The 26,152-nt window shown below is 50.4% G+C and overlaps 2 protein-coding genes across 5 annotated transcripts in view; one reads left to right on the forward strand and one right to left on the reverse strand.

Annotated features, from left to right (window-relative positions):
- The window catches only part of LOC144265362 (class I histocompatibility antigen, F10 alpha chain-like), a 36,865-nt gene extending 15,158 nt beyond the window's left edge, over window positions 1–21,707 (forward strand). Inside the window, exons 2-8 of one of the 3 annotated variants that reach the window (XM_077817997.1) lie at window positions 2,223–2,486; window positions 9,004–9,279; window positions 11,024–11,287; window positions 12,944–13,045; window positions 13,459–13,491; window positions 19,723–19,764; window positions 20,310–21,707. In XM_077817997.1, the coding sequence (XP_077674123.1) occupies window positions 2,339–2,486; window positions 9,004–9,279; window positions 11,024–11,287; window positions 12,944–13,045; window positions 13,459–13,491; window positions 19,723–19,764; window positions 20,310–20,314 (870 nt within the window). In that variant the 5' untranslated portion in view covers window positions 2,223–2,338 and the 3' untranslated portion in view covers window positions 20,315–21,707. Of the gene's footprint in view, window positions 1–2,222; window positions 2,487–3,169; window positions 3,370–9,003; window positions 9,280–11,023; window positions 11,288–12,395; window positions 12,451–12,943; window positions 13,046–13,458; window positions 13,492–19,722; window positions 19,765–20,309 lie in introns of those variants that run through there. The other 2 variants (XM_077817998.1, XM_077818000.1) reach the window with 2 other exon arrangements.
- LOC144265359 (class I histocompatibility antigen, F10 alpha chain-like) overlaps window positions 1–26,152 on the reverse strand; it is a 594,986-nt gene that overhangs the window by 193,237 nt on the left and 375,597 nt on the right. The window lies entirely within an intron of this gene.

Consider the following 26,152-nt stretch of genomic DNA (forward strand, 5'->3'; position numbering starts at 1 on the left):
CCCCCGGTGAACCTAGTTTAAAGCCCTCCTCACTAGGTTAGCCAGCCTGCTGGCAAAGATGCTCTTCCCTCTCTTCGTAAGATGGAGCCCGTCTCTGCCCAGCACTCCTCCTTCATGGAACACCATCCCATGGTCAAAGAATCCAAAGCCTTCTCTCCGACACCACCTGCGTAGCCATTCATTGACTTCCACGATTCGACGGTCCCTACTCGAGAGATCTTGGAATCATTGTGGATAGTTCTCTGAAAACATGCACTCAATGTGCAGTTTCAGAGGGTTAGCTGTGTTAGTTTGTTTCAGCAAAAACAACGAGGAGTCCTGTGGCACCTTCAAGACTAACAAATTTATATGGGCATAAACTCTCCTGGGCTGGAACCCACTTCGTCAGATGCATACACGAAAGCTTATGCTCAAATAAATGCATTGGTCTTTAAGGTGCCACAGGACTCCTTGTTTTTTCAATGTGCAGTGGCAATCAAAGAAGCTAACAGAATGTTGGGAACCATTAGGAAAGGGATTAATAAGACAGACAATATCATATAAATCCATGGTACACCCACATCTTGAATACTGCATGCAGATGTAGTCATTCCATCTGAAAAAAGATACATTGGAATTGGAAAAGGTACAGAAAAGGGCAACAAATACGATTGGGGTATGGGACGGCTGCTCCATGAGGAGAGATGAATAAGATTGGAACTTTTCAACTTTGAAAAGGGACGACTAAGGGGGATGTGATCAAAGTCTATAAAATCAAGACTAAGGCTGTTTTTTTTCACGAAGGTCATGGAAGTCATGGAATCTGTGACTTCCAGCTAACTCCCTGACTTCAGCCCACGGCGGCCGGAAGCTGTGGGGTCCCCCTGCCACCTGTAGCAGCTGGGAGTGGCGGGGGGTGGGCTCCGTGGGCTGTTCGGGGACCAACTGCTCCCAGTTGCTGTGGGTTGCAGGGGGACCCCGGACCTCTGCGTGGCCTGCAGTTGCCTAGCCCTGGCAGGTGGTGTGTGGGTCACGCACCTGAGCTCCCCGTTTTGCCATGGATATTTTTAGTAAAAGTCACGGATAGGTCACAGGCTTCCATGAGCTTTTCTTTGTTGCCCGTGACCTGTCCAGGACTTTTACTAAAAATATCCATGACCAAATCATAGTCTTCATCATGACTGGTATGGAGAAAGTGAATACCGAAGTGTTATTTACCCCTTCATGTCACACAAACACTAAGGGTCACCCCAGGAAATTAATAGGCAGCAGGTCTAAAACAAACAAAAGGAAGTATTTCTTTACATAGTACACAGTCAAGCAGTGGAACTCCTTGCCAGAGGGTGTTGTGAAGGTTGAGACTATAACATGATTCAAAAAAGAACTAGCTAAGTTCATGGAGGATAGGTCCATCAGTGGCTATTAGCCAGGATGGGCAGGGATGGTGTCCCTAGCCTCTGTTTGCCAGAAGCTGGGAATGGGCGATGGGATGGATCACTTGATGATGACCTGTTCTGTTCATTCCCTCTGGGGCACCCGGCATTGGCCACTGTCGGCAGACAGGATACTGGGCTAGATGGACCTTTGGTCTGACCCAGTATGGTCGTTCTTATGTTCTGAATAAATGATAGTAAATTGTGTGCACAGCCGGTGTCCTGGCTCCCACCTGTCCCTTGGACACATCCCGCTGCCCAACTTGCCTTCCCCAGCTTCAGCTCCTGCATCTCCTATCCCCCAGTCCTCCTGCTCCACCCTCTCCCATAACACCGCCTTCCTTTTCCCCACACCGCACTCCAGCCCTGCCCCTCCTCCTGGGCCTCCTTTCCTTTGTCACACTTACCTGTACCCCCAGTGCACTCTCCCTATATGTACTAGTGGCACCTTAGAGACTAACCAATTTATTTGAGTCTCTAAGGTGCCACTAGTGCTCCTTTTCTTTTTGCGAATACAGACTAACACGGCTGCTACTCTAAAATCTCCCTATATGTTCCCCTACTCCTCACACATGCTTCAGCCCCCCTATATCTCCCGACCCCTTCCCCTTCTCACTCCCCCTCCAGCCCTGCCTCCCTTTCTCCTTCTACCCCACGATCTCTTTCTCCCCGGTCAGGCCGTTTTGTGAGCTCTTTCCCAGGTCTGCCTCCCACAGGAGCGCTCCTGAGGGCTGGCGCCGCCTCTTGTGTATTGCCAGGGGCTCCCTGGCAGGGTCTGGTTGGGTCTGACTCCCTCTCCCCCCCGACCAGGCCTGCACTCCAGGCGTGTAACGGACACGGTGGTGTCGGAGCCCGGCCCGGGGCTGCCCTGGTACAAACGTGTTGTGTACGTGGACGATGAGGTCAACTACGTCTACACCAGCGAGATGCAGAAGGTGAAGCCTGGCCCAGTGTGGATGGTGCAGAACAAGGATCTGGAGTTCTGGAATGAGATGACCTGGTGGGGACAGCGCTTCCAGAAATGGTACAACGTGAGTCTGAACACCCTGAGTCAGCTCTACAACCAGAGCGAGGGTGAGTGAAGGACACGACCCAACCTAGGGATGCAGGGACATGGGGTGGGGGGGGTCACAGGGATGCGTGTTGGGGATGGGGGGAAGGGACAGCCCTCAGGGGCATTTTCTCTCTGGAGTCAGTGTGAATGTGGGGGACAAAGGGACATGGGGCAGGAGAAGGGCTGCAGGATGGAGGGTTCACGCGAAAGACATTTCTTGACACCCTCCAAAGTGGGACTCTCATACTGTCCCCTCCCCAAACACCCCAGATTTCTGCTACCAGTCCCACTTGCAGCTGCCTCTGCTGCCCTTTGGGGGACACTCCCCCCCCCCCCCGCCCCTTGTGTGCGGTTATTTCCCAGGCAGAGGTGCGAAAGCCAGAAGTTCCTATCAGACCCAGCTAGTCTGACCTCCTGGTGACCCAGGCCAGAGAACCCCACCCAGCGATTCCTGCACGGAGGGGTTTGTTCCTCCCAGCTACGACAGTGACACTGGGAGACCCTAGAGCTAGAACAGGGCTCTGAGACATCTTGTCTCAATTCCCAGACACCGAGTGATGGAGAATCCCAATATCGACAGCCCCAAGTGTTCAGACATCGCGAGTCAGGCCCCAAAAATCCTGAGTTTGGTTTAAATGTCATGGGTATTCTGGGAATAATACTGGAGCTTATTTTTATTTGCCCTCTGGTTTGAGCCTTTAGGGGACACATTTCCGGGGTTTTCCCTGCTCCTAGAAGGACTAGAAGTTACTGCTGTAAGAAAAGAGCTGAGACTATCCTCTAATCCCATGAGTCCAGGAACTGGGGATTTAATAAAACCCCCCGCTATCATGAGACGCACAGTAAAGTCACAAGAGCCGGCAGTGCTGCATTCACCCAGCCCTGGGGAGAAGTTGCTCACCGGTGAGCCTCCTTCATTGTTTGCTTTGTCTTATTTCCAGAGTGAGTTTATTGAAGGTCAGATTCCTCTTCGCTCCGCAGAGTGAGGGTCTGACATTGACTTGGGCTGGAGAGTTAGTGAGAAAATCAGCCCCTGCAACGTGCAGAGACTTCCGGGCTTCCGAACCCCAGCACGTGTCCCCCGGGTTGGAGCCCCCGGGGTCAGGCAGGTTCCCCTGCACATTATCGATTAGATGTGTAAAGAGCCGTTCTTCCTGCTCAGTCCCTGATGTGTGGGGCTGTAGCCACCTGGCCAGGGCCCCTGGATTGTGCTGTCTCACTTAGCACGGGGATGATCCATAAGCGTTCAGTGCCGGGCGCTGATGAACTGTGCCTGGCAGGTGAGGGTCTCCCTGATGTAATTGCTCTGCCCTTCCTGACAGGGGACTGGCGAATGAAAATCCCGGATTTCCCCGTGTCAGTGGTACTGGCCTGTGACATTGGTCCTCACCCAGGAGTGTCCGCAACCCTCCTGGTACCCTCCCGCCCCCAGCACTGAGACAGCAGCAATGAGAACTAATTCCCATCCTGTCCTGGACACCTGGGTTCCTGAGGGCCTTGCCCCAGAACTAAGGGACAGGGCAGACGGTTGCCAAGAGTCTGCCCCCCCGTGCGCCCCCTCTGTAGCTAGTTTAACCCTCTCCTGACTAGTCTCACCCGTTCAGCCTGACCTGCTCATACAGACACTGGCCTCCCCAGTGCTGAGAGAGGGGCTCCACTCACCTGCCCCTAACTGCGCTGGCGAGCTGCTGTTCTGTCCCCGCTGCCCCCTCCCCAACCACTGTCCTGGCTGCCCCCTCCTGCCCTCTTCCCCCCATTTATCCCCTCCTTGCAGTCCTGTGGCTGCCAGCTTGCTCGAGACTGTCCTGAGTCCTGCATCTTGGCCACCAACAGTGTTCCCCTCTCTAGCTGCGTGTGCCCCTAACACGCACATGGGGGAATTTGGGGTCTGGTCCCTCTGAGACCCCATCAGTGCCCCCACTCTGCTCATCCCTGTGGAGTGCAGCACAGAGGAGAAGAGGGATAGGTGGGGAGGTCTGACCCACCCCACTTCTCTCGGGTGCCTGGCTTGGGATCTCTGTGTGTCTGTGACCAGCCGCCCTGCACCTCTCAAGATTCTCAGTGGTTCTTTCCTTGTTGCTCCATCCCTTTACCCCTCCGTTGTTTTCTCACCTTTTGACTTTAGTTGGTGTAAATAGTTAGTTGGACTCGTAGCAGAGTTTCTTCTGCTCCTGAAACTGGGCAAGCCTCGGTCTCCGGGCTTCAAACCCAGGGCCTCCTGCGGCAAGCCCATGCCTTCGAGCGACCTGCACTCTAGCTGTCTAAAGTGCTTGGATGAGACTCCTCTTGCGGATCGCTGTGAGCTCTGCCACCAGTTCAGTCCACATGTGAAAAAGGACAGGGAGGCCAGGCTGAAGTACTGAAGCCAGGATTGAAGCACTCAATCTACCTCAAAGCTTCTCACCTTTCGGGAGCCCAGAAAGAGGTGGCAGATTAGCTCTTCTCACCGCAAATGATCCCTATGCCCCGACATAGCAAGGCCCATTTTCCAGTGATGGGGTACTCCCCTCGTAGACCTGTTCACAACCAGACAGAACAGGAAATGTCAGCAGTTCTGCTGTCTGCGTGTGTCATAACCGTACAGCTAAGGGTAGCCTAGAATTCCTCCTTACCTGTAAGGGGTTAAGAAGCTCAGATAACCTGGTTGGCACCTGACCAAAAGGACCAATGGGGAAAGAAGATACTTTCAAATCGGGGAGGCTTTGTTTTGGTGTGTTCTCTGGGGAAGCAGAGAAGCACCAGGTCAGAAAACTCCTTCTTGTATAAACCAATCCTGAACCAGTTTCTAATATTACAAAAATAGTAAGTAAAGCCAGGCAAGGCGTGTTAGATTATCTTTTTGTTTTAGCTTGTGGATTTTTGCTTTGCTAGAGAGAGGTTTGTCCCTGTTTTTTTCTCTCTGTGACTTTGAAACTAAAGCTAGAGGGGGTTCCTCTGTGTTTTTGAAGCTTTTGTTATTCTGTAAAGTATTTACCATCCTGATTTTACAGAGGTGATTCTTTTACCTTTTCTTTAAATAAAATTCTTCTTTTAAGAACCTGATTGATTTTTCATTGTTCTTAAGATCCAAGGGTTTGCGTCTGTGTTCACCTGTACCAGTTGGTTAGGATTTTCATTCTCAAGCCTTCCCCAGGAAAGGGGGTGTAGGGCTTGGGGGAATATTTTGGGGGAACAGGATCTCCAAGTGGTCCTTTCCCTGATTCTTTGTCTAAATCACTTGGTGGTGGCAGCATACTGTTCAAGGACAAGGTGGAATTTGTGCCTTGGGAAAGTTTTTAACCTAAGCTGGTAAAAATAAGCTTAGGGGGTCTTTCATATGGGTCCCCACATCTGTATCCGAGTTCAGAGTAGGGAAGGAACCCTGACAGCGTGTCTGCAACCCGGGCTCGCTCCCGGATGCCTTCTTACTCCCTTGGAGAAAGCACCTGTTCTGCACCTTTCCCCCCCATTCCTTTTGTGCACAAGCTCTTGCTGAAGGTCAAGAGTGAAGGTTATTCACATAGCCTCAGCCTGGCCACGTCGGCACTAGTTTGGCTTATTTCTAGACCTGTCAGTAGTAACTCCAATGCCGCTTCCTCCTCTTCTGGACCTGATCTTGCGAGATCACGGCCAAATGCTCCATCTGCCTGACAGCTCCATGACAGCTGCAGAACTGGTCTGTTTGGAGCAGGTCTGCTAGGTCTTGCTAAGCAGTAGGAAACCATTTCCGGAGCTACTTACTTCTCCAAGTGGAAGCGTTTCCATTTGGTCTACCCAGCAAGGCCTCTCACCGGGGTGCCAGAACCTCCCCATGAGTGGGGAGCCACCGGTGTTGAAACTGTGACTCCGCCTCTTCCCCCTGACACCCCCCCCGGCTCCACCTCTTCTCCTGAGGCTCCGCCCCCTTTTCCCTGCTCTCACCTGCTGCTAAAGTGGCAGGGCCATGGCTCCTCGGTCCCCCTGTTCCGGCACCCCTGCCTCTCACCGGCTGAGTCATCTCTCAGATGAAGCAGATGCTCCAGAACAGTCTGGAAACAGCCAGGTCTAGCGATTCCATCTGTTGAGGTGCGCCTAGCAGCCATCTCATCATTCTACCCCCTGCTGGGTGGTTGATCAGTTTTTTCACATGAAATGTCCATTCACTTCCTCAAGGGCTTTGAAAGGCTATACCTGCAAATCTGGGAACCAATCCCCCTGGGGGACTTAATCCTGGTCCTGTCAGAGCTCATAGGGCCTCCCTTTGAGCCACTGGCATTATGCCCTCTTGTACCTTTCCTGGAAGGTCGCCTTTCTGGTAGCAATTACCTCAGTCAGGAGGGTCTCGGAGATCAGAGCTCTTATATCAAAACTTCCGTGAACAGTGTTCTTTAACGACAAGGTACAATGTCACCCCCACCCCGTGTTCCTCCCAAAGGCAGTCTTGCAGTTCATAGTAATCAGGCTATTTTCCTGCCCATTTTCTTCCCGAAGCCACACAAGAATAGGGAGGAATGACATCTCCATACTCTGGATGTTAGGCACGCCCTAGTGTCCTATATAGAGAGGACTATATAGAAAGTCGATCCGTAAATCCACGCAGCTCTTTGTAGCAGTAGGAGATAGGATGAAAGGCTCAGAGAATTTCATCCTGGATCACATTGTGCATTCGCATGTGGTACGAGGAGGCAGGTGTCCCACCACCTGCCTTCCTGACGGCCTGTTCTGTGAGACCACAAGCTTCCTCAGTGGTGTGCATGGCCCGGGCCCGATCTAGGACATTTGCAGAGCAGTGACCTGGGCATCAGTACGTACTTTTTCTTCCAACTACGCCATCACTCAGCAAGTTAGAGATGCACTGGGTTTGGTTGGGCAGTGTTGTAATCCATGTGTCCATTGAGGGTGGAATGGACACGTGCAAGCAGTTGAAGAAGAAAAAATGGTTACTAATCTTTCTGTAACTGTTCTTCTTTGGGACGTGTTGCACACGTCCATTCCCCGAGCCACCCTCCTACCCCTCTGTTGGAGTTGCTGGTAAGAAGGAACTGAGAAGGTGCGGGGTCAACCGGTCCCCTCACCCTGCGACATGAGCGCATCGTACCAGGGGGCACTAGAGCCGGCCTGAGGGGTATCACTGAGGGGAAAGTTTCCGGGGACTGTGGGCGGGGCCCGCACACCTAGCGCGGAATGGACGTGTGCAGCACAGCTCTGAGAACAGCCGTCACAGGAAGGTTAGTAACTGGGTTTTGTCCAAACCTGGGGCACGGTTCAGGGACGCAGCTCAGTGGGCTCGGCTCTCACCTGTGGCTGTGACACCAAATGGTATTTTAATCCCTTGGCCGATGTTTTTCCAGAAGTGATTAGTGATTTTTGGGTGTCTGATATTCAGAGGACGGGTGCTCCCAGTTTCTGATGAGGCCCCTTTAAAAGGTCTCAGTTGGGCACCCAAAATCACTAGTGATTGCTGAAAATCTAGGCATTTACCTCAATGTATCTAATGCAGGGTGGGGGAGGGGTGAAAATATTTTTGCGACCCTGTTTGGGTTATTTTTGTGCCCCCACATTCTGCCCTGTTTGCCAAGCGAGGGCTCTGATCCGTTCCTCACACGTTTCAGTCTTCCTCGTGATCCCCACAGTGATCTCTGTTCACCACAGCCTCCCTCCCTCTCCCCTGAATTCTCCTTCCTGTCCCCATCCCCACCTCCCACCCCCCACTCTCCCTCCCTGTCTCCTGTCAGCCCAGGGGTGGCGGTATTAACTGAGTCTGCTCTTGGTTGTGTGCGAGATGGGGGCCATTGTTGTGAAGATTCGTCTGGCTGTAGGAAAATGGTGGCCAGCTGAACTAAAGGCTGTCAATGGCCTGATCCTTACAGGGAATCACCTTGAGACAGTGGCCATGTGAAAAAGAGGCCAAGTATCCGAAGTTGGTGCTTTGCCGTTCCTAGATTGAGCTGGGGGCATGGGGAAGATGGGACAGAGAAACAGAGGGACCCTGGGGATTCTGTGAGGTCATGAAACCAGAGCAGAGGTTAGTGTCGGGGACAGACTTCCTGTACCCCCTCCTCACGGGGACATGGCGGTACTGTGAATGGAGGAGGTGGGGGACCAAGGGACCCCGAGGACCTGCAAAATTAATACAACCACAGCAGGAGAGATGGGTACAGACACCCTGAACACTCTCTCTCTCCCTCTCCTCGTGACTACCAGAACTGGGGGGATCCTCAGAGAGCAGAAGAGAGCTGGAGGGGATAGACCCCTGTAATATCTGGAGTACTCTCTTGGGGGTTGTGCCACCCTGCACCCCCTGCAGGGAACATACAAGAACAAGCAGCAATGAGGTACTCCTTGAAGGTTGTGAGCTCTCTGCAGTGTGTGTGTGTGGGGGTGGAGCGCCCCCTGTGGGTTTGGGCTCCCTTCTGAAAGGAGCTGGGAGGGTTTAGGACCCCACAGCATAAGTGGGAACCCCATTTCTCAGGGGAGGGAGGGCCCAATAACAAGGGGAGGACCCACTGGGCTGCCTGCAGTGGGAACTGGGTGAGATTTTCAGAGAGAGGCTGCTGCTGACCCTCAGCTGTGTTTCAGGGTTTCACATTATCCAGACAATATTCGGCTGTGATCTCCGGGAAGACAACGTCATTCAGGGGTTTTACCAGGATTCGTATGACGGACGAGACTTTCTTACCTTCGATAAGGAGACCATGACTTGGGTAGCAGCAGACATTGGGGCTCAGATCACCAAGAGGAGATGGGAGGCTGAAGTAGTTGACAACCAGAGGTGGAAGCGCTTTATGGAGGAGACATGTATTAACCGGCTAAGGATTGCTCTAGAGTACGGGAAGGAGACTCTGCAGAGGAAAGGTAAGGCACGGGGACAAGCCCCACCCAGGAGGTCACTACTGGTTGCATCTCCATTCCCCAGCCCCAGTTCCAAAATGGAGCAGGAGGGTAGGGGGCCGTTCAGCTAACCTTGCACCAGGGATGGGTGGGGAAACAAATCCTAGCCCCCAGCTCTGCTGAAAAAAGATAAGAAATTGAAAATGTTAAAAGCAGCTCACTGTAGAGGAGCTGTATCTCCAGAGCCACCTGAACAAATAAGCCGAAATTCACACCACAAATTCTACCTCTTCCCCTGGTGTGACGCAGCAGTTATCAAGGCAGTCTGCCTGTGTGTGTGCATTTTAGAGCACTCTGAAAAATAGACTCTGTAGAGAAAGCTCCACTGAACTTTAATTATGGAAGTGCCACCACTTCTTTGGACACCAGCTTCAAACACCATATAACTCTTCCTCATTCACTGTCGCACCATCATATTTGTTGTGTTACCCCCAGCCCCTCTGTTCCACCAATGGCGATAGTTTTGTCCTTGTTGCCTCTTTGTCCAAACTTCTCCCACGGTCATCTATGTGCTTCCTTCCATGCCATCCCCTACATGTGGAATTGCCCTCCCCATACTAATGTAGAAGAAGGCTCCCCTTATCCTTGAAGTCTCCCCTCTCAAGACCTACCTTTGCTGCAACACTTCCTTACTTATTACTTGATTCTTTTATCAATAAGACCTCCGATAATCACACTCAGTCACATTTATTACCAAAGCTTTTTAGTTAAAGATTAATCAGCACAAAAATAGAAGGGAAGAGGTTAAATGCTTTACCACTCCGACTCAGGAGGACAGTTGCAGCATAGTCTGCTTCAAAATGTTAACTCACTATTACCCATGTATGTACCTTCTCTGTTACCTTGGACACAAATTTCCCAAATCAGTTAGCATCATTATACACCCTAATTTTTCCCTTCCCAAACACTTTGCACTTGCTGTTCAAGGGTACCTGAAATTTGTATCTAGTTTTTTCCAAGAATTATACTAGTTGCTTATTTCACTCTCAAACCTCAGCAGAACATTGTCTTGTCCTTTTGTCATCTTTACAAATGTCAAGAAGAAAAAGCCACACACAGCCGTGTAATGTGTATTTCAGTGCCACGGGGCTGGGAAACTGATTGTTCAACATGTGTAAATCCTTTTGAAATCCATAATATTGGGGTAAATAGTTTTGGTAACAACCTACAAGAAATTAGCCAATTAATATTAGCTAGTTTGAGGGGCAGTTTACAACCATGTGTCATTTTTTTGTTTAATGATCCTTTCCATCTCTAATTGGTCAGTTTATCTACTTCATTTTTTGAGCCCTGGCCAGGGCAAGACTCTTCGCTCTTTCATATCCAGAGACTGATAGGAGATGACCACAAACGTAGCGTGTGATTAAGGATTGACATCTGTGACACCTGTATCTGGAGCTTAGTGAGGCCTTTTAAGGTACTCGTGTCACTGTGGCTGGGAGCAGAGGCTTCTGGTTTCCACACTCATAGAATCTGGTCAGGGACCTGGATTCAGGGTTCACCGTTGCTGATGCTGTGAATTGGGCACAGAAATCCTCTAACATGGTGGTTCTCTCTCATCAGAGGGATTCCGTCTCATGGACTTTCATCCTCTCCCCCTGCTGGGGTCTGAAAATTTCATGCTGCAAAGCTCCAGCAAAGGCTGCCTGGATTAGAGCCTGGAAACAACTAACTTCAATTTCTTCTTTTTTCCCTGTGCGCCCAACAGCTAGAGTGAGCGACAGGTCATCTCATGACGGCCTCACCACCCTCTCCTGTAAGGTCAGTGGGTTCTACCCCCGAGACATCACCGTGACCTGGCTGAAAAATGGGGAGAGCAGACAGCAAGAGACCTACTCTGAAGGCATCCTACCCAGTGGGGACGGGACCTACCAGACCTGGGTGACAATGGAGATTGATCCCAAGATCAAAGCCCATTATTCATGCCATGTGGAGCATGAAAGCCTGGTTGAGCCACTCTCTGTCTCCTGGGGTAAGGCGTTTGTGTGTTTGTCTGTTTTTCTAGTGGGAGAGGGGGAATCGATTAAACTCAAACCCTGAAAAATTCTCATTCGGATTTCTAGGCTGAAGCTGGAAGTTCCTCAGGGTCTGTGAGGCCCTGTCCCCTTTGGCCCTGTCCCTCTGCAGTCAAGTTCTTGTGCTAGAGTTGGGACCCACAGTGCCTGGGGCTCATGTCTTCTCTCCAGTTTTCTGCCTCTGGGGCTGTTGGATACATCTCAGCAATACAGTGTCTCCGAAGGGAGAAGATTAGTCATGAGGCATTAATGCTGAAAGAGAGCAGTCTGAGCTCCTGCATAGGCCAGGGCAGGGAATCACACCAGGGACCAAGCTGGTAGCCTGTGGGCAAACTAGAACTGATCCTTCAGAAAGAGATGCCCATTCCAGATGTAAAGTCTCTAAGGGATGAAGAATTTCCACATCCCAAGGGGAGCTCAAATCTGCCCCTTACTTGCAGTCAGAATTTGTCTTGCTTCAGCTTCCAGCCTGTTCTCAACTTCAGCAGGTTTTCAGAAACACGGCTCTGGGGGCCCTTCATCCTTGCCCATGTGGCCAGAGAGAGAGGTTTAGTTTTGGGAGCAGCTTGTTTCTGTGTGCAGTGATGCTGGAAGGGAGGGTATGGCCTTGGAATGGAGCGAGGAGGTAGATTAGAGCCCTGCATCAGGAAGGAGTGTCTTCTAGTTCCCTAGCACAAGAAAGTCTTGGAAGAATTTTTTACCCATGGAGCTGCCTTCCAGCCATCTTTTTGCTTGTTAATTGGGATGTGGAAAAATGCAGCATTTGGAAGTGCAAACAATTTCTGTTAGGGCAGCCTGCACCGGGACTCTCGTCAGCAGATGGTTTCGCATCATAATCTTGTTACCACATCCCCTGCCAATTTTTGTGTCATAAACCACATTTCCTTATTCTCTTAGAAATGTTTTTCTTTTTCCTGTTTTATTACTGCCTCTTTCTGACAACAGGAGAAGCTGATTAGTGAAACTGAATGTGTATGGAGAACTCGGGGTTTAACGGGCTTATATAAACCAAGAACAGTATTAAAATATCTCTGTCTTCTCCTGTTCAATTCCTGCCTCCTCTAGAAACACGCATTGTGTCTGTAACTCCATTCTTGGGAGGGAAATCCAGAGCTTTGAGGTCAGTTTCCAGTTTGTCATCAGAATCACACAATGGGATTGTTCGATTATTCATTAAAGTCAGTGTGGTCAAGGGAGGGGTGAGGGGCTGGGAGCCAGGACTCCTGGGTTCAATTCTTGGCTCTTGCACTGACTTGCTGTTTGACCTTCAGCAAGTCTTTCCCCCCTCCAATTTAGGGACGATACTGACATCCATCCTCCCCCACACAGAGGTTTATGAGGATTGGTTAATGTTATAAAAGTCTTCTAGTTTAAGTGCTACATATGTATTATGACTTGAAGGGGTAGAGGCTGTGTCCAGGACTTTGTATATGGGGTGCAATGCATGGTAGGTGCATGGTGGCTGCGTGGAGCTCACTGGAAGGGGTGGAGGGTTGCAGGACTCAGCCCTAACCTGGGGAGCTGACTGACTGATCCCTGCAGTGGGATGGAAGGGGGGTTCAGTGCGGGGAGGGGATTTTTCCCCATTGATCATTCTCTCCATTCCATTTCAGAACCAAATAACAATCTGTTTCCCGTTTTGGCTGGCGTTATCACTGCAGTTTTCCTGATTGGTGTTATAATCGGAGTAGTCATCTGGAAAAAGAAACGCCCAGGTAAAGAATTGGAATGTGGGAACTCCCTGGACTTGCTGGGCCCTGGACACCCGCCTAAGGACAACAGCAGTACAGGAACCAGTGTCAGTCCGGTGTAACTGCCCCACTGTGGTACTGAGCTAATGACCCCCAATGGGAGCTGCTGGAGAGAGAGACCCAGAAACTGGGTGCAGGTTACAGTTTATATGAGGCTAGATTTTCCAAAGAGCACCCAGTGGGCTGAGTTCTTTGGAAACTCTGTCTCATTGTGTCTTTCCCTCCTGCCGATCATGAGCGCCTCAGACCTTGAGTCCATTACTGAGCGCCAGGGGTCTGTGCTGGGCCAGGGGCCTGGTTTCTAAGGTGCGGACACAGATCGGAGTCGGTTCCTGCCTTGGGAGCTGCATTCACTGAAATTTGCCTTTTCTCTGCAGGGAAGAAGGGAGACGGCTATGCTGTAGCTCAGGGTAAGTGGCAAGAGACCCATCGCCTCTTTTCAAGTGGCCATCCCTGAACAGCGATCAGTGTTTGCTTGTGGATTTTAGCCTAGAGGCTCTGACAGGAGATCCTCGCTCCTACTCATAGGCCTTGTCTGCACTGAGGATTTTAAGGAAATCTCCAACTATTGCTCTAGTACCATAGAATTGTAGGACTGGAAAGAACCTCGAGAGGACATCTAGTCTGGTTCCCTGCACTCAGGGCACGACTGTTTCATCTCTAGACCATCTTTGACAGGTGTTTGTCTAACCTGCTCTTAAAAACTTCCAATGATGGAGATTCCACGACTTCCCTAGGCAATTTGTTCCAGGGCTCAACTGCTCTGGCAGAAAGTTTTTCTTAATGTCCAACGCTTGCCGCAATTTAAGCCCATTGCTTCTTGTCCTGTTCTCAGATGTTGACGAAAACAATTTTTCTCCCTCCTCCTTGTCACAACCTTTTATGCACTTGAAAACTGTTATCACATCTCCCCCTCAGTCTTCTCTTCTGCAGACTAAACAAACCCAATTCTTTCAATCTTCTCTCATAGCTCATGTTTTGTAGACTGTTAATTATTTTAGATGCTCTTCTCTGGACTTCCTCGAATTTGTCCACTATCCTTCCTGAAATATGGTGCCCAGAACTGGACACAATACTCCAGCTAAGGTCTTATCAGCACAGAGTAGAGTGAAAGAATTACTTCTCATGTCTTGCTTTCAACACTCCTACTGATACATCCCAGAAGGATGTTTGCTTTTTTTGCAACAATGTTACACTGTTGACTCATATTTAGCTTGTGATCGATCCACCATGACCTCTAGATCCCTTTCCTCAGTACTGCTTCCTAGGCAGTCATTTCCCATTTTGTATGTGTGCATCTGATTGTTCCTTCCTAAGTGGAGTACTTTGCATTTGTCCTTATTGAATTTAATCCTATTTACTTCAGACCTTTTTCTCCAGTTTGTCCAGATCATTTTGAATTAGAATCCTGTCCTCCAAAGCACTTGCAACCCCTTCCTGCTTAATCACGTCAGCCACAATCACATCAGCCACAATATCAGAGGCTCGGTCACCTGCACATCTACCCATGTGATATATGCCAGCATGTGCCAGCAGTGCCCCTCTGGCATGTACATTGGTCAAACTGGACAGTCTCTATGTAAAAGAATAAATGGACACGAATCAGACGTCAAGAATTATAACATTCATAAACCAGTTGGAGAACACTTCAATCTCGTTGGTCACTCCATTACAGACCTAAAAGTGGCAATTCTTCAACACAACAACTTCAAAAACAGACTCCAAGGAGAGACTGCTGAATTGGAATTCATTTGCAAACTGGATACAATTAACTTAGGCTTGAATAGGGACTGGGAGTGGATGGGTCATTACACAAAGCAAAACTATTTCCCCATGTTTATTTCCCCCCACTCCCTCACCCCCCACTGTTCCTCAGACGTTCTTGTCAACTGCTGGAAACGGCCCACCTTGATTATCACTACAAAAGGTCCCCTCCCTCCCCGCTCTCCTGCTGGTAATAGCTCACCTTAAGTGATCACTCTGGTTACAGTGTGTATGGTAACACCCATTGTTTCATGTTCTCTAGGTATATAAATCTCTCCACTGTACTTTCCACTGAATGCATCCGATGAAGTGAGCTGTAGCTCACGAAAGCTGATGCTCAAATAAATTGGTTAGTCTCTAAGGTGCCACAAGTTCTCCTGTTCTTCCTGCTTAGTATCTCCACAAACTTTATCAGTGTACTCTCTATGCCATCATCTAAATCATTGCTGAAGATATGGAATAGAAGTGGACCCAGAACTGATCTCTGTGGGACCCCACTTGTGATGCCCTTCCAGCCTGACTGTGAACCACTGATAACTACTCTCTGGGAGCGGTTTTCCAACCAGTTCTGCACCCACCTTACAGTAGCTCCACCTAGGCTGTATTTCCCTACTTTGTGAGACGGCCATGTGAGACCGTAGCCGAAGTCTTAGGCTTCGTCTACATTAGCACCGTAAAAGCGCTGCCATGACACCAGCGTGTAATCGCGGCACCGTCGCTAGGAGAGAGCTCTCCCAGCGCTCTGAAAAAGCCACCCCCACGAGGGGCGTAGCTGAAAGCGCTGGGAGAGCGGCTCCCCGCCCCGGTGCTGTGACCTCACGGGCACTTTAGCGCGCTGAAACTTGCATTGCTCAGGGGCGTGTTTTTTCCCACCCTGAGCAAGGAAATTTCAGCGCTCTAAAGTGCCAATGTAGACAAGGCCATACTAAAGTCTAGAGATACCGTATCTATCACTTCTCCCCCATCCACAAGGCTTGTTACCCTGTCACAGAAAGCTATCAGGTTGGTGTGACACCATTTGATCTTGACAAATCCGTGCCGACTGTTACTTATCACCTTGTTATCTTTTAGGTGTTTGCAAAGTGATTGCTTAATTATTTGCTCCATTTTCTTTCTGGGAACTGAAGTTAATCTGACTGGTCTGTAATTCCCCAGGTTGTCCTTATCCCCTTTTCAAGAGACTAGCACTATGTTTGCCCTCTTACAGTCCTCTGGAATCTCCCCCATCTTCCATGACTTTTCAAAGATAATCGCTAATGGCTCAGATATCTCCTCAGTCAGCTCCTTGAGTATTCTGGGATGTATTTGATCAGGTCCTGGCAACTTGAAGATATCTAACTTGTCTAAATCATGTTTAACTTGTTCATTCCCTATCTTAGCCCCAGATTCTACCTCATTTTAATTGGCATTCACTATGTTAGACGTGCAATCACTTATGAAACTTTTTGGTGAAAACCGAAACAGAAAAGTCATTTAGCACTTCTGCCATTTCCACATTTTCTGTTATTGTCATTCCCTCCTCCTTGAGTAACGGGCCTACCCTGTCCTTGCTTTTAATGTATTTATAGAATGACTTTTTGTTACCCTTTATGTCTCCAGCTAATGTAATCTCTTTTTATGCCTTGGCCTTTCTAATTTTGTCCCTGCCTGCTTGTGTTTGTTTATAGTTATCCTTTGTAGTTTGACCTAGTTTCCACTTTTTGTAAGAGTCTTGAGTTTCAGATCGTTGAAGATCTCCTGGTTAAGCCTGCGTGGTCTCTTGCCATCCTTCCTGTCTTTCCTATGCAGTGGGATAGGTTACACTTGTGCCCTTGATAATGTCTCCTTGAATACTTTCCAACTCTCTCAAACTGTCTTTCCCTTTAGACTTGCTTCCCATGCAGAGCCTTCCTATCCATTGGACAGTTCAGGGTGGTTGCCCCAGGCCCTGTGCTTTTGGGGGGGGCCGCACGCTTCAGGGGATATGGGGCCTGGGCGGCACAGGGGCTGGCGGCAATGCGACCGGCCTGCTCCACTTTACCCCCGCTTGAGGGGGATGCAAGGCCTGGGTGGTGCGGGGGCTGGCAGCGCCACTGGCCCCCCTTTGCTCTGCCTCGCCAGCTCCCAGCATCGCTCGGGGGGGGGCAGGGGTTGGGGGCAGCAGCGGAATGGGGGCAGGGTCTGCCCTGCGGGGTCTGCAGGGGCAGGAAGAGGCGGGGGGGGGAAGGGGTGGAATGGGGGTGGGAGCAGGAAGGGGCAGGGTTGGGGGGGGCCTGGAGTGGAGGGGGGGTTGTCCCAGGCCCCGCACCCTCTTAGGGACGGCCCTGCTGCCATGCGATCTTACCTACCAACTTCCTGAGTTTGCTAAAGTCTGCCTTCTTGAAAGCCATTGTCTTTATTGTGCTGTTCTCCCTCCTATCATTCCTTGGAATCGTGAACTCTATGATTTCATGGTCACTTTCACCCAAGCTGCCTTCCACTTTCAAATTCTCAACCAGTTCCTCCCTATTTGTCAAAATCAAATCTAGAACAGCCTCTCACCTAGTAGCTTTCTCCACCTTCTGGAATAAAAATGGTCCCTAATAGATTCCCAGAATTTGTTGGATAATCTGCGCTCTGCGGTATTATTTTCCCAGCAGAGGTCTTCTTCAGTAGTGTAGAGTGCTGCTGACATGTTGTCTAACATTGCTCAGAGGAACTCTGGATGATACAGTGGTTAAAGCCACTTGAACCCCATCTCCTCAATTGCCCCACCTTTGTACAGGTTTGTAGCCAAATCCCCCTTGTTTTATCTGTGATGAATTGCTTGTGGGTACAGGTCTCAATTTTGCTAGTGCAGACAAGGTGATAGGAATGTATACGGTGGTTTTGGGCTGAATTATTATCCCCCTAGAGCTGGGCTGTGTGTGGCTGAGTGTGACCCTGAAGGTGTCTGACCTGCTTTTAATGTTACGCTTCTTTTGGCTTACCTGAAAGTTGCTCTCGGTGCTCGTGAGATCTGGGCCTGATCCAAAGCCTGTTGAAGCCAATGGGAGTCTTTCCACTGACTTCAGATCAGCACCACTCTGTCTCCTCAATGACCACGAGTTCAAATCCCCTCCTCAGTTGTCCCCTTTAGGAACAAGACCAAGGCTAACAACTATGGGAGATATTTACACAAATTATGGACTGTCTTGGAGGCCATCTAATGCCTGGCACCAAGAGCTGGTATAAAGTGAACAGATCTGCCGGGCCCTGCTAGGGTGTAGCCGTCCAGCTCTCTCTTTACCCTCTCAGGGATGCCCCAGGCAGGTAAGTGAGAGGGTTTGAGAAGTGCCAACAAAACCTCCTCAGAGCACCACCCTTCCTCCCACAGCTGGCCCTCAGTCGTGCCTCCCTCCCTCCCTCCTCCTCCTTGTTACTCCAGAACAACGGAAATTCACATGCAGGAACTTTGTTAATGGGGAGTTAAGGTTGCAGGTGCTCAGCCCTGCCGTGGGCTCCCTGTGTCCTGTCAGAATGGGTGTGTAAGCGTGTAGGCGGGTGTGGCTCTCCCTCGGTGTCTGTCTCTGAGGGAGGCCACACACCTTTGCTGACACGCTCCTGGAACAACAGTCGAAGCAAGGGGGCAGTTGGCCGTCTAAGGCGCCCACCCTCCGGCAGGGTAGAGCAGGGAACAGCCTGGGGCTCAGGCAGGGGCTATCGACTTGCTCAGGCCTCCTGGCCTAAGGTGGGGAGGCTGCCAACCCTGGGGTTAGGGTGGCAGGGGAATGTGAGCCCACCCGACTCCACCGTGTCCCAGCCCAGGGCTGTAACAACGGCAGAGTGATCTGCCACTGGCTCAGCGGGGATCCAGCCGCAACACACTGACCTCATGCCAGCCAGCAATGTAGCTGGACAGCAGTCAGCTGCCCCTGGGCTACTTCCTCCCCTCCCCTCCCCTCCTCCTGGGTGGAGCTGAACCCCGGGTTGTCCTCCGTCTCCCCGCAGTGCACACTGCCAGTGGCAATCTCAGCAGCTCCTCAGCGTCGGGCTTCTCGCAGTTCTGCTGTCCCAAGGACACATCCAAGATACCAGGGGTCTTCCAAGGGCTCCAGCAGCGGGCTGGAAGCGTGTGACTTCCTCAGCAAGTCCTGCTCAACTGAGCTGCAGGGCTCGCCTCTTATATGTCCAGTTCCCATCCTGCCCTTCTGCTTCCTGCATGGCAGCCGAGGTCTGGCCCTCCCTTGCTCTCAGCCTCCGAGGGAGGCCATGCCCCTTCCCTACAGAGTGTTTAATTCCCAGAAGTCAAAGATTGGCAAACCACCATATGCAGAGGTAGAATGATGCTTCTCACACAACTCGAACTCTGCCCCAGTGGGTCTGGGAATAGGAACAGGAAGTAGAACAGCACCATGCCAAACCAAACTTGTCCTTGTCTCTGTGCCCAGCACCACCCCAAATCAGCATGCCTCTTCATACCGTCCACACTGTTTGGTGCAGCGCCATTGATTAAGGCGGGAATTGCTGTTCATTGGGAGGGGGTGAGGGTGACGTCTGAGGTCTGCGTGAGGGACCCCTCTGGGAACAGATGGAAGGGGGCAGAGTTGAGGTTGTTTGGCCTGAGTATCCTTAGCCCAGCATCTCCTACTTTGCCAGCCGTTGAATGTTGAGTGTTCCGGGCTCCCGTTCTGACGAGGCATGAAGAGCACAGAGCAGTGCTGACCCCCTGCAGTGGTGACATTTTTTGCATGGGAATAACGGAAATCCTGGGCAGCTGCCCTGTAGACTGGTCTGTGCATCAACCAGCTCACTGCTAGGGAAGAGTGAGGTGATGACTGTTTCCTTTGGATAGGAGTCCCCTTATCTACTAACTCCGCTGAAACCCTGCCCTGTGAGAGATGCTAATATCCTCTCTCTTCTCCTCCTCCTCTGCACAGAAAATGACCAAGGCTCTAGTGGCTCTGACCTATCTGCCAAGGGTAAGTGATGGAGGCTGTAGCCTAGGGGTTCACTGCTCTCACTGAGGCCTCTGGAGAGAGACACCTAATCCAAGTCATTGGACCCTCTAGCAAACCAGCCCCAAGGAGCGGGACAGGGGGGGTTCTGGATCTCTTATTTCCCTTTTATTCACATGGGGGTGCAGGAACAGGTTTGTAGCCAAATCCCCCTTGTTTTATCTGTGATGAATTTAGGTGTGAAAGACTCTAGTGAGAGGGATTTCTCTGTGGCTGCTGACACAGCGTGGGCTGAGCTCAGCTTTTGCAAGGATAACTCCAGCTGCTTCAGAGAACAGTCTCCAATGAAACTGCAGGGAGGAAGCAGGAGGGACAGAGCCCAGCACTTGGGGCTCCAGGAACCCGGGTCTGTGACCCTGGAGCTACAAGCTTTGTCAGTGGGGTTCGAGATTTTGTCCACTGAACCCTGCAGCCACTAGGGCGACCGTCCCACAGCAGCGTGCACTGTCATTGCAAAACATTCTGGCAGGTTCCCTTTAATAGACGTTGCCTGTGTTTAACTTCTGCAGCTTAACTGAGCCTGTTGGAGTCTGTGCCACAACGTGAGGGGAGCCTAGAGAGGAAGACGGATGAGCTCTGCTCTGTCTCCCTGCAAGAACCAGTCAACCCCTCCCTAGCTTTTCTCTGGCACTTGGAGTGTCCTGTGTGGGATTTCCGGCCTCATCTGTCTGCTCACTGAACCACTTTTTGCTTTTCAGATGTCATAGTTTTCTGTAATAATGTTTTATTTGCACAGAAAAATTTCCAAAATTTCAATGGATAAAAACTCTGTTAGTCAGCGCTGAGTATTTGCTAGCGTTCAGTGATACACTCAGTGCTCTGGCTGCGCAGTGCTGTCTACATACCCTGGACGGTGCGCTAGATCTGTGAGCAGTAGCTGCTTGTGTGTCTATGGTGGGGGACGTCTTCCTTTTCTGTAGAATTTCATGATTATAACATGGTAAATGGCCGGGTCTACTCGCAGCTGGCAGCGCTGTTGCTCTCATCAGCTGAGGCATTTTGTTGGACAGGAATAAGTGTCTGTGTTTAGTTTATAAGTGCCTCTAATGTCCTTTTCACCATTGATAGAGCCATAGAAATGCTGGGCTAAAAGGGCCCTCAAGGTCATCAAGTCCAGCCCCAATCTCAGGTAGCATCAAGTTAACCTAGACCATCCCTGACAGATGTTTGTCCAACCTGTTGTTAAAAACTTCCAATGACGGGGATTCCATATCCTCTCTAAGCAACCTGTGTGGTGAAGTGGGACATTTTCCTAATGTTGCGTGTGTATACTGTGTGTGCCTCAGTTTCCCCCATGTGCTGCATGTCTACCCAAGGTGGGAGGGGGGGTGTCTGTTGTTGTAGAGGACCAGGTGTGACCCAGTCTAGCAGCCTGGACCCCAGATCGTGGCCTGGACACTTTGTAACTTAGCGACTGAAGACCCGAAGGCCCATCCGAACTTGGAGCCAGCCAGTTATGGGCAGCGGAGAGAACAAAGAGCTGAAGAGAGAGTCACCTGGAAACCTGTTTGCCCGGGAAAGAAGCCAAAGATGGAGGCGGGGCCTTGGAGGTGAGATGGGGTGGGCCACAGAAAGGAGGAATCACTTCTGGGCTGGGAACGAAGAGTGGCCTGATTCCACCTAGACGGGGACAGACTCAGATGGACGCCCCTGAGAACGTCTTGTAATCTGCTCCAGACGTACAATAAACCCGTCGGTGGGCCCACAAAAGTTTATGCGCAAATAAATCTGTTAGTCTTTAAGGTGCCATCGGACTCCTCGTTGTTTTTGGAGATACAGACTAACACGGCTACCCCCTGATACTTGTCTCCAAGAAAGATGTAATTTATCTGAAACGTTGAGAAAGTATTTAGAAAAACGTCAAGTAGATGCAACTATTAGCAATAAAAATACTTTCAGGAAACAGGTTTAAGTTTGCGTGCGAGTTTTGTCAAATACGGTTATTGTAGGTGTATCTGCATAGAGAGAGAGAAACAGATTCAAAACTTTTTCAGCCGTTTGTGGTTTATTTACCATTAGTATCACAGATTGAAAGAAACACTTAGTACACCTGAACTCTTCATCTTTTATGATTCAAGCCTTTCCACTAACAAACACCCACCCACCACCACTCCCAGATCCTTCTCAGAAGCGCTGCTGCCGAGCCAGTTTGCCTCATTCTGTATTTGTGCATTTGGTTTTCCTTCGCTACGTGGTGCACCTCGCATTGATCTTTGTTGAATTTCATTTTGTTGCCTATTGCCCAGTTCTCCAATTTATCCAAATCCCTCTGAATTTTAGCTCTGTCGTCTGAAGTGTTGGCAACCTCCTTCCCCCCACCCCGCAGCTTTGTGTCATCTGCAGCATTGATCAGTCTGCTCTCTGTACATACATCCAGGTCATTAATAACGATGTTAAACACTGGACCCAGAACAGATCCCTGTGGAACCCCACTTAAGACCACCTCTTTTGCCCTCACCATTTACAGCTCTCTCCTCCCCCTTGGGGTGCAATGACCCTCTGTGGGTTAACAGGACCTTTTTCCAGTGAAAGAGCCTTTATCACACGGTGAATATTCTTAAACATGTACATGTATTTATTAGCAATCAACAACTGATCAGCAGACTACTAACACTCACCACTCCCAATAAAGCAGACAGACATCTCCTTATGGCCAGTCAGCGTTGTGTCATCTGGGGCTCTGGCTTCTCCACAGTCTGGTCATGCAAGGGTTAAAAATCCTAGCAGTTCTGGTCTTGAGCCGTATGCCCGAGTTACGTTCCAATGAGCTTGTTTTCTCACCCTCATATAGTTAAAATGAGAATTCTTCTTATAATGCCTTCGCCACTTGTTTTACTCAAATCATGACTATACCCTGCATCAGACCAATCATAACCCCCAATGGGCTAAAACAATTTCTCTAGCAACAGCAAAACCTTCTAATTTCCGCTTATCAGCAAAAGCAGCTTTTAACTAAAACTCTCACGGGTGCCCAGTAAGAACCTTGCAGATACTCCAGGTTAGCGTGTCCATACTCCCTTCTGTTCCAGTGAATCTGTGACGTTCCTGGATCTGTCCCTGTGAGTGATGCTGCAGCTGCACCTGGCACTAGTTGTCCAGTGTGCTCAGGAGCACAGCAGGGGAGCTGCCTCATTCCTTGCCCCGTGGTGGGCTGCATGGACCCACCACAGGCTGGTGAGAGCTGCAGGTGAGAGACAGAGATGGTCTGGAGACCCCTCCCTGACCAGCTTCCGCAGACTGGGCCAAGCCCCTCTGCCTGTCCCATGGAGCCTGCAGGGCTTGCTGGGTTAACGCTAACCTCCTGGGTGAGTCTGTATCACACCACAGTGTAACCGGGACGTGTTGGTGGCTCCTCCCTGGGGAATTTGGGTGCTTGGTGCCCAGGGTTCGTCTCTGCTAGTAGCAGAGAGCACAGGAGCAGCCAGTGCAAACTTTTTGCCTTCCCCTCTGCTCATGGGTGGCTGGTCTTAAAGATGCCTCTGAACCAGGCACCTTCACCCAAAAGGCAGCTGATTCCTGGCCCATCGCAGGGTGTGAGCTGGCATCAAAAAGCTCACTCTGGGCAGGGCCTTGTACCCTTGCTACCCCTATTTCTCCAGAGTTGAAAGGTCAAAATCCTCCTCAGCTCTTCCTTTGAGATGAATAGCGTCTGAGCTGCGTGGACAGTGATTTGCACTAGTTGGTGTGGGGATGGGGGAGCTTGGTGTTGGTTGGGGAGCTCCCTGTGCATATCCCCCATCCCAGAGCCCACTCCAGGCTCATCCATGCCCCCCTGTGGTCTCCCAGGAGCTGGGGCTGCCTCCTCTCTGTGTGATGAGCTCCCTTCTTGATGGAAGGCTCTTGCAGCTGCTGTGATCTGGTGTAGTTTCACTCTGTTGTGGCTGTGATGATGACTGTGCCGGTTTCAGGCAGCCCAGTGGCTGTGTGTGAGGGAGCGGTTAATGGGCTGTTTTGATCTAGAACAGGGGTTCTCCAAATTCATTGCACCATGACCCCTTTCTGACAACAAAACTTACTACATGTCCACAGGAAGGGGACTGAAGTCCAAGCTTGCCTGAGCCCCACTGCTCTGGGTTGGGGGGTCGAAGCCCAAGGGCTTCAGCCCCAGGAAGAGGGCCTGTAACTTGAGCCTCATTGCCTACCAGGCAAGTCTAAGCCAGCCTGGTGACCCCATTAAAGTGGGTTCACAGCCCACTGTGGGGGCCCGACCAAGTGTTTGAGAACAGCTGATCTAGAAAGTTAAAAAGTTTCAACTGGTACCGAAGTATCAGCTGCCCTTAATGATTTTATAAAAGAGAATGTTTTACATAGTCTATTCTGATATGCCAGTAGTAGCCGTGAAATACAAGAAATCATGTAAAAATAATCTACTAAAATAACTAAATTAAATTTCAAAATTGTTATACTTTCTAAAATGATTTTTTTTTCTTTTTTTTAAAAATTCTCTCAGGGGCAGTTTAAAAAAATTTTATTTTCATTCTGAATTGGATCAAAAGCAAATATAAATATGTTAAAATTCCCCATAAAATAGAAATTCCAGGTTCTGACCAGCTCTCCCCATAATTCCTGCCTCCCAACCCTCATTATAACAGCCAATGCTGGTCAAACTATAATGCAATTAAGACACTTTAATAGAGCTTGATGAAGAAACCAGGGATAGTCTGTTCTCTGTTTGTACAGCGCCTAGCGCAATGGGACCCTGGTTCATGCCCATGGCCACTATGGTAAACATAGGATAAAGGACAGTTCTGTGGGCAGAGGGATCTGGAATGCGGGGAGGGGGGTGTGACGCATCCTGGAGCCAGCAGAGGGCAGCAACGACCTCCTGGCAGACCTGTACTCCGGCTCCTGTCTCCGGGGCCCTTAGTCCTGGTTCTGTCCCCAGCCTGTGTTGGGAAATGCACAAAGAGCAGGACTGACCTGCCTCTCTCCCACAGTGTGATCCTCACACAGAGACTCCAGCTCCGGCACAACACTTCACAGGGCAGCTGAATTTTCTGGGGGAAAATTAGCTAAATATAGGGTTAAAAACCAATCATTTCCTAAAACGTCCCCTTGGGTCTGACTTTCCTAATCTAGCCTTTCTGAAAGGCCAGATGAGATGATCAGAATGGGGCCTTCATGAGGTTGATGGACAGTAATTCATTATTCTACACAAAGGGAAGACAATAGGTATCGCATGGCTGGCTACTTCCATTTTCTGGTGCTCTCAGCCTGGCTCAGCACAGCCAGTCTGCTAGTGTAGGGTGTGTCCACACTAGACAAGAGGTGTTTCTCACAGTGTGTCAGGGAACATGGGCTAAAATCCTAGTGAAGACAAGGCCATGTGTAATCTCCACTCACGTTAACAGGTCAAGGGACAGCCTAGCGGGGAGCCTTGTCTTTAACTTGACCTGCTAACTCGTGTTAAATTGACACCTACCTCATCTTCACTCAGATGTTAGCTCCTGTTAGTCACTGTGTTTGGTGTAAGACATGGCAGGAAAACAGCTCTTCTCCTGGTACAGACAAGGTCCTAGGGAGGCAGGCTCAGCACCGTGGGAGGGGGCACTGGGACATAGGGGTCCATGGGCTGTGAGATGGGGAGAAGGGGGAGCTGTCTGAGGCCAGTGAGAGGAACCCGTGATCTGGGTGGTTTCCCGGCGGGGAAGCTGTGGGAACCTCTCAGCCGGCAATTACTCTCCCCATGTAGGTTTCTGTACACTCCTCCTCCCCCACACATCGGGGGAGGGGAAGTCATGCAGCTGACGCTGTGTGGGGGCAGCAGTGAACAGCTCTGCACCCCCCCTTGGCTCCCCCAGACAGGGAACTAGCTACAGGGCTCCCCCAGCACAGGGCACTGGAGGCTCTGATGGCGGGTGGGGGGAAGGGGGACGTGAATGGGGGCATGGATGGATGAGGGGGCTCACCGGCTCGTCTGTCACAGATTGACAGGCTCTGTGCTCTGCTCCACCTTTAAACAGGCTCCTGGGAGTGACCAGGCCCCAAGGTTCACACTGACCCACAAGGGCAGGCCGGGCAGCCTGAATGACTCTGGGACTGGGCCATTGGCCTCCAGCACCTCCTGCTTCCCACCGTTTACACCTACAGAGAATCCACCTTTGTTTACCTTCTTGTGCGGACTTTACCATCCAGATCCGCAGTGATGTTTCAGCTCCCAGCTCCTGTTTATTTCAATGGGAATGAGGCACTTAAATCCCTTTGAGGTTCTGGACCCACTGTCTTAGGAACCCAGTCAGTATTCTGCAAAGCAGCCTTTGAGAACAAAGGAGCATTTATTAATCCCCTGGAATCCAGCAGAAGAAGGTTTGTAGGTTAGTGCGGCAAAGGGACGTTCAAGGCAGAGTCCATA

The sequence above is a fragment of the Eretmochelys imbricata genome, chromosome 5, assembly GCF_965152235.1.
Source record: "Eretmochelys imbricata isolate rEreImb1 chromosome 5, rEreImb1.hap1, whole genome shotgun sequence".
Lineage (NCBI taxonomy): Eukaryota > Metazoa > Chordata > Testudines > Cheloniidae > Eretmochelys > Eretmochelys imbricata.